The 8,129-nt window shown below is 34.5% G+C and overlaps 1 protein-coding gene across 1 annotated transcript; it reads left to right on the top strand.

Annotated features, from left to right (window-relative positions):
• Nucleotides 1-1,802: 1,802 nt before the first annotated feature.
• Nucleotides 1,803-6,577, top strand: LOC127722215 (metallothionein 10-III-like). Its single transcript, XM_052229120.1, has 3 exons — nucleotides 1,803-1,970; nucleotides 2,617-2,733; nucleotides 6,423-6,577. The coding sequence occupies exons 1-3, from the start codon at nucleotides 1,943-1,945 to the stop codon at nucleotides 6,494-6,496; spliced, it is 219 nt and encodes a 72-aa protein (XP_052085080.1). The 5' UTR covers nucleotides 1,803-1,942; the 3' UTR covers nucleotides 6,497-6,577.
• The last annotated feature ends 1,552 nt before the right edge of the window (nucleotides 6,578-8,129 follow it).

The raw sequence follows: 8,129 nt of genomic DNA, 5'->3' as shown, positions 1-8,129 counted from the left end.
GTCGTTGGTTCATGTCTGTCATATTTGTTTTACGTAAATTGTTTTGTTATAAATTAGGCCGTTAGTTTTCTCAATTGAATTGTTTCTGAATCATATTTTTCATGTCGGGGCCCTTTATAGCCGACCGTACGGTATGGTTTATCTCATTGTTGAAGACCGTACGGTATGGGTTTTTCTCATTGTTGAAGACCGTACGGTTGCCTATAATTGCTTACATTTGCTTCATTTGAACTTTGGTGGATAGCTGTCTCACTGGCAATCATACCACATCTCCTTATTTTTATATTGAGAGTTACTTTTAAGCGTTGGTGTTTAAAAGAACAAGAGTTGTTTATAACGAAGTTGAACTAATATTTTCAAAATTTTGTTTGGTTCACAATCACGTCATGTCGTGTTATGCATCTAAGTCAATTCAGTTCCCATCTTGGCTATATCAAGGCGGCCTGATTTTTATGATGGAGGTAGCAGTAGAGACCAGAGAGAATCGAAAACCGGTGGGAAAAGGGGATGTTCAAACTCATAAATAGAAATCAAACTGCCAACGCCATGAAAAAAAACGAAAAGCGACCAAAAGACAAACAACAGTACACAAAAACCAACATAGAAACTAAAGCAACACGCATCCCGCAAAAAACCGGGGTGATCTCAGGTGCTCCGGAAGGGTAGGCAGTTTTCTGAGTCGAACGTACCTGCCACGAGCGGTGTTCGAACTCACAACCTCATATCTAGTGCAATAGATTCTGTTGTCAGTTTCTCTAATAATTTTGTGTATTAAAAATTAAAATGACTAATAGTATGTGTTTCAATTCATATGAAAAACGGTATATTCAATCTCTATAATTTAAAAACTAAATAGTTTTATGAAAGTAAAATTTCGCATCTCTAACTTTCAATGGGCCGACTTTGCAGAAGATCACTTGATCATACTTTTATAATGAAATTGCAAATTCTCAAAATCTAAACACGATAAAAAGTTGATAATTTAAATGTAGATGTTAATTACGGATATGATTTGAATTGAGTAGTTTTCTTACCAACAGCATAGTATTTTCAAAGAAAACAGATTGAGTAATGCTTTAAGGTTTTTCTTTCAAAATCTACCATAGAGTTACCCGTCTTTATTGATTTCTCTTTTATGTTTCAATTTTAACAAAACCTACTAAACTAAATTGTACAACTTGCAATGAGACGAACCTCGCATTTTCCACGTTTCAAAGCCTTACCCACTATGAAATTTCCTAATCATGGAAGTTACCAGACGCTTACATTATCAAGCGATTGTTTTCCGTTTTGGTATTTAAAATTTACGTTTTTTTGCTGGGTTCCTGTATACATACCAAACATTTCCTTTAAAAGGATTGTTTACGTATTTATCAATCATGTTTACTTAATGGGTACAATATATCACACTCGAGATATCTTGGTCAGTCTGAGTAGTCAGTTGACATAGTTAACTGTTGATTGTCCTTACGTTGGAAGGTTGCCAGAAATTATAAATAATTGTAGGTGTGAATTTAACATGACATCATCTGACATAATCGGGTTTAAACTGGAACTTTTTATTTCCGGTGTAAATATGATGAGGCTTTCAAAAGGGTTGACATGTTACTCGACATACCTGTACTTTGTATGAAATAACGAGAAATCAATATCAAACTGTGTTTATATGTGATAATAATATTTCATAAACACAAACAATTATGCCTTGATTGAATTCACCAACAGCTGACAACACATAATTAGTTGTATAGATGATGTTGAGACGCAACATACTATGTCGAACCTCAAATTTGCACACGGATTTTCACACGAACATATAAACAGACATATAAACAGACATATCTGTTTTGCACACGGGTCTTCACACGATTGTAAATCAATATATATATATATCAGAAAGCACAAATATTAAAATTATTAGAGATACTACGACGAATTAAAAATGCCAGGACCTTGTAACTGCATCGAAAGTAAGTACAAAGTCATGTTCAAAATTTAAATTTTATGCTGATTGTTTGTGTGTATCCATTCAACGATTTACTAGTGCTCACATTTTAATGATAATATAAATCGATTTACACGTTACAATGTGATTTACCAGTGCCCTCCCCCTTTTTCAAATCATTGTTTGCTTCTTTAAACTTTTAACTTCTATTTTACACAATGATATAATGCAAAATGATAGGGGCCTTTTAAAAATATTACCTTGTTTCAGGCTAAAGCAGGTAAATGTTAAATTACTATTATATTGATTCAAATAATAGTGAAATCTTTTCTGAACGTAACGTTACTTCTATTAAATTTTATTTTATAACGAGGCAGTATATATACATAGCTCAACATTTATTTACTTTTCGACATGTAACTCGAAAGAATATACTTTAAAATGACGTATTGATTTTTACCGACAATTGAAAACAGGAAATGGTGTGAATAATCAATTACATATTATCACCGCTAATGCTGCATTCGGAATTTCATGGTCCATGCGGCTGATATTATTTCTCATTTATTATAATCAAAATACTAAATTTGTCTTTAGTGATTTCTCATGAAAAAAGAAATGTCAAACTGTACAGTGTCAGAACTTTTAGTTTGTTTTTTGATTGTTTGTAGCAAATGTTTGTATGTGTGGCACTGGCTGCAACGGTGAAGGTTGTCGCTGTGGTGACGCCTGCAAGTGTGCAGGTGGCTGTAAATGTTCCGGATGTAAAGTAGTTTGCAAGTGTTTAGGTAAGTTTACCTTCCTATTTTCATGTATACAAACACATATGGTATAATTTATATTGGTAATATAACGGTCAGTTATTTATTCAAAGGTAAAATAATAAGAAATTGATATCTAGTTTTCTCTAACACAACTTTGGTATGACTTAGATTGTGGATTGGCGAGTGGTTTTGGGGAGTGAATGAAATTGTTTCTTTTTATACGTCCGTTCACGGGACGTATTATAGTATACCGTTGTCCGTCCGTCCGTCCGTCCGTCCGTCCGTCCGTCCGTCCGTCCGTCCGTCGTCAACATGTCGGACATTAACTCAAAAACGCTTCAACCAATTTGATGAAAACTTTGGTGAATTGTTCATATCATATATTGATGTGAGCTCTCTTTCGTTTTTTTTTATAAAATTTAGATTTTACGTTTCTGAGTTATGGGGTTTTATTCATTAAAAAGGGGGGATTTTCCAGTTTTCGGACAATAACTCAAAAATGCTTTCACCAATTTGCAAGAAACTTTGGTCAATTGTTCATATCTATTAACATGAGCTCCCTTTTGATTTTTATAAATTTTAGATTTTATGTTTCCGAGTTATGGAGTTGTATTCATTAAAAAAAGGGGGATTTTCCAGTTTTCGGACAATAACTCAAAAATGCTTTCAGCAGTTCTCATGAAACTTTGGAAAATTGTTTATATCTATTGATGTAAGCTACCTTTTAATTTTTATAAGTTTTAGATTTTACACTTCCGAGTTATGGGATTTCATTCATAAAAAAGGGGTGATTTTCTAGTTTTCGGACAATACCTTTAAAGTGCTTTGAGCAGTTTTCATTTAACTTTGGTGACTGGTTTATATCAATTAAGATAACCTCCCTTTAGATTTTCACAAATTTCTGATATGACATTGAGAAGTTATTGAAAAAATACGACGGGCGTATCATGCGCTCTTGGCGCAGCTGTTTATTAAGATATAAATTTAAATTGACCTGAAGCTTTCAAAAACTAAATCATTATTATAGATAACTATATACGCTCTCGAAAAATACATTTCACCTGTCCATTCTAAATTGAACGTCTTTTCATCCAGCTGAAAAATGTGTTTACGGATTTTTACATTGCAGCTATAACACTTCCAGTTGTCTTTATCTACAAAATATAGTATCAAAGGGATATTTCGTGCAATATCGATTTCATGCCACGTCACTTTTTCTTCACAATTTGGGGTTCGTTAAGGGATGAACAATACGTTTTATTTTTATACGACCGCAAACAAAATTTTGTGGTCGTATATTGGTATGACGTTGGCGTCGTCGTCGTCGTCGTCGTCGTCGTCGTCGTCCGGCGTCGTCGTCCGAATACACATTAGTTTTCGCACTCTAACTTTAGTTTAAGTGAATGGATCTCATTGAAATTTTACCATAAGGTTCAATACCACAAAAGGAAGGTGGGGATTGATTTTGGGGGTTATGGTACTAACAGTTAAGGAATTAGGGGCCAAAAGGGGCCAAAAATAAGCATTTTTGTAACTTCCAGACATAACTTGTGTGCAAGTGTATGGATCTCTCTGACATTGTACCACAAGGTTCCATATCACAAAGGGAATGCTGGGATTGATTTTGGGGGTAATTGTCTCCAAATTTTAGGAATTAGGGGCAAAAAAGGGGCAAAAAACAAGCATTTTTCTAGTTTCATGACAATAACTTGTTTGTAAGTGTATGGATCTTTATGAAATTGTACTACAAGGTTCCATATCACAAAGGGAAGGCTGGGATTGATTTTTGGGGTTTTCCCTCAAAATTTTAGTAATTAGGGGCCATAAAAGGGCAAAAAAAAAACATGCATTTTTCTAGTTTCAGGACAATAACTTGTGTGTAAGTGTATGGATCTTTATGAAATTGTACTGCAAGGTTCCATATCACAAAGGGAAAGCTGGAATTGAGTTTGGGGGTAATTGCCCTAAACGTTTAGGAATTTGGGGCCAAAAAGGGGCCAAAAAACAAGCATTTTTCTAGTTTCCAGACAATAACTTGTGTTCAAGTGTATGAATCTCTCTGAAATTGTACTGCAAGGTACCATACCACAAAGGGAAAGCTGGGATTGAGTTTGGGGGCGATGAATCATAAGGGGGTTCAAAAAATTGGGGGGGGGGGATTTTTTTTTTCCTTTTTTTTCTTTAACATTTTCCATTTTAAATTGGTTATTTCTGATTTATATATAAAAGCAAATAATAATGATATGGTTTGAATAGGCATACATGTGAACCTCCCGACGGGAGTACAATAATCCCGTTTTCAGGGGTCTCCTCCCCCCCTCCCGTTGAAAAAATCCCGTGTATGAAATTTTTCATGAATGAAAAATTTCTGCCCAACATAACATCTCAGGCATCTGGTGTAACTGACATTACCTGAAGTTATATTTTACCTGTAAATCAATTAACATGCATAATTATATGGCTTCACTTGTCAGCTTGGGTGTCAAACATACTGGTAAGCAACGATTTTTACCTCAGGCTAACTGCCGTTGTGTAACAAAAACTGTGTATTTATTGGGTTACTTCCCTTGATTTATCCTGTTTTAAGTTACTTTCCTTTTAATAATGAAAATTTTTAAAAGAATATAAATAAAATATAAATTGAACAAATAATCATAAAAGGATGGTTATTAAATGATTTTAAATGTCTTAGGACAAATAAAAAAATAATAATTTGAAAATTATTTGAGGATTCTATACTTCCTTTTAAGGCTTAAATTGAAATTTATATAATAACTATGACCCTAACTTTACAGGTAGAATGAATTTCTGAGTTTGCAAATAAAAACTATTTGCAAGAGAAAAAAAAAAAAATAAAAACTATTTGCAGACAGCTAAACAAATGTTCTGGTTGCAATGATTGTTTTATAGAATATGAAGTAAAAAATTTAAAGAACATGCTGGAAAAAAACAATGTTAGATTGAACATGTAGAATATAAAGATGGAGAAACTTTATAAGTACAAGGGTACTATAAACATAATAAATTGGTTGGAAAGTTGAAGAAAACACACTTTAAAAGACCATTTTTACAGCACACGGTTACATTTACAACAAAATTAATGTCGATTAAAAACCTCCTGATCTGAGTCCTAATCTCCTGACCAAAATTTCCCAATCTCCTGATCTGAGTTTCACAGTCCATCACATGTATGAATAGGTAAATTGAAAATTTTTAAGTTCTTAGACCACTTTCATTCTGTGTCAGAAACCTATGCTGTGTCAAATATTTAATTACAATCCAAATTCAGTGCTGTATCAAGCTTGAATGTTGTGTCCATACTTGCCCCAACTGTTCAGGGTTCGACCTCTGCGGTCGTATCAAGCTGCGCCCCAGCGGAGCATTTTATTCTTGTTTGCATTTGCATAACTTTTTGTAGTCACTTTTAGCTAGAGTATAAAAACAAAATTAAGTCAATGTCAGACAAATATCAACTCTTTTTGTTTTCGGCACAAAACAGTAGAAGTTTAAGCCTCACTTAAAAAAGTTGATATTTTTCTGACATTGATTTAATACCGTGTTATGCTTTTTGTGAACCCATTTAATGGAAATAAAAGATCTTCTTCTTCTATTGTATATAAAGAGGTGCAAACGAAAACAAATTTCTCTGAAGTTGCAGTGTCTATTTCATAATAAAACTGTCAAATTAATGAAAACTGTGTTCCATCTTTCAGGTAGCTGTGCGTGTGAAGCAGGATGTACAGGACCTTCAACGTGTAAATGTAAATCGGATTGTACCTGCAAGTGAAACAAAAGGACAGAACACTCGAACTTATTCCATGCATCAACATATTCATTTTGTATTAAAATTTTCATGTTCATATTGAAACTACTTTAGCTTGTTAATCTAAAATCCAAAACCAGAGTTATTCCGCTTAGAGTGTTGTTTCGTGTCCTCTTTTCCTTGAATGTGACCTACCAAATTAGATTTATCACTTAATTTGTACTTACATAGCCAATACGATGGGTGCTATTTGTGGAGAAGGATCTACTTACTCTTCCGGAGCACTTAGAGTTTTTTTTTTATGTGGTTCTTGTTGCTCAATCTTTAGTTTTCTATGCCGTGCTGTGTAGACTGTTGTTGTATCTTTTGGTCGTTTTTTGTGTTTTTGTCATGATGTTGTCAGTTTGTTTTCAACTTACGAATTTGAATATGCCATTGGTACAATCTTCCGCCTCTCTTTTGTTGCATTCGTTATTCGTGAATGGCATTATCCTTTTTGTGAATTATTGTTGGTTCTTAATGCAATTAACGACACATCTCCTTTTTGCATTTTTAGCTCACCTGGCCCGAAGGGCCAAGTGAGCTTTTCTCATCACTTGGCGTCCGTCGTCCGTCGTCGGCGTTAACTTTTTATACGACCGCAAAAAAATTTTTGTGGTCGTATATTGGTATGACGTTGGCGTCGTCGTCGTCGTCGTCGTCGTCCGGCGTCGTCCGGCGTCGTCCGAAGACACATTGGTTTTCGCATTCTAACTTTAGTTTAAGTGAATGGATCTCTATGAAATTTTACCACAAGGTTCAATACCACAAAAGGAAGGTTGGGATTGATTTTGGGGGTCATGGTACCAACAGTAAAGGAATCCACAAAAGGAAGGTTGGGATTGATTTTGGGGGTCATGGTACCAACAGTAAAGGAATTAGGGGCCAAAAATAAGCATTTTTGTAACTTCCAGACATAACTTGTGTGTTAGTGTATGGATCTCTCTGACATTGTACCACAAAGTTCCATATCACAAAAGGAATGCTGGGATTGATTTTGGGGGTAATTGCCTCAAAATTTTAGGAATTAGGGGCCAAAAAAGGGGCAAAAAACAAGCATTTTTCTAGTTTCATGACAATAACTTGTGTGTAAGTATATGAATCTTTCTGAAATTGTACTACAAGGTTCCATATCACAAAGGGAAAGCTGGAATTGAGTTTGGGGGTAATTGCCGAAACGTTTAGGAATAAGGGGCCAAAAAGGGGCCAAAAATAAGCATTTTTCTAGTTTCCAGACAATAACTTGTGTTCAAGTGTATGGATCTCTCTCTGAAATTGTACTACAAGGTTTCATATCACAAAGGGAAAGCTGGGTTTGAGTTTGGGGGTAATTGCCCTAAACGTTTAGGAATTTAGGGCCAAAAAGGGGCCAAAAAACACATTTTTCTAGTTTCCAGACAATAACTTGTGTTCAAGTGTATGGATCTCTCTGAAATTGTACTGCAAGGTACCATACCACAAAGGGAAGGCTGGGATTGAGTTTGGGGGTGATGAATCATAAGGGGGTTAAAAAAAATTGGGGGGAGGGATTTTTTTATTTTTCCTTTTTTTTCTTTTTTTCCTTTTTTTTTCTTTTAAAATTTTCCATTTTAAGTTAGTTATTTCTGATTTATATTTA

This window comes from Mytilus californianus, unplaced genomic scaffold, assembly GCF_021869535.1.
Source record: "Mytilus californianus isolate M0D057914Y unplaced genomic scaffold, xbMytCali1.0.p SCAF_12, whole genome shotgun sequence".
In the NCBI taxonomy this organism is placed as follows: domain Eukaryota; kingdom Metazoa; phylum Mollusca; class Bivalvia; order Mytilida; family Mytilidae; genus Mytilus; species Mytilus californianus.
This window is presented reverse-complemented; position numbering and strand designations above follow the sequence as displayed.

Excerpts from the sequence above, each read along its gene's own strand:
- LOC127722215 (XM_052229120.1), top strand. The coding sequence starts at position 1,943 with ATGCCAGGACCTTGTAACTGCATCGAAA. Across the intron at positions 1,971-2,616 it reads ACCTTGTAACTGCATCGAAA|CAAATGTTTGTATGTGTGGC; the intron begins GTAAGTACAAAG and ends GATTGTTTGTAG. Across the intron at positions 2,734-6,422 it reads AGTAGTTTGCAAGTGTTTAG|GTAGCTGTGCGTGTGAAGCA; the intron begins GTAAGTTTACCT and ends TCCATCTTTCAG.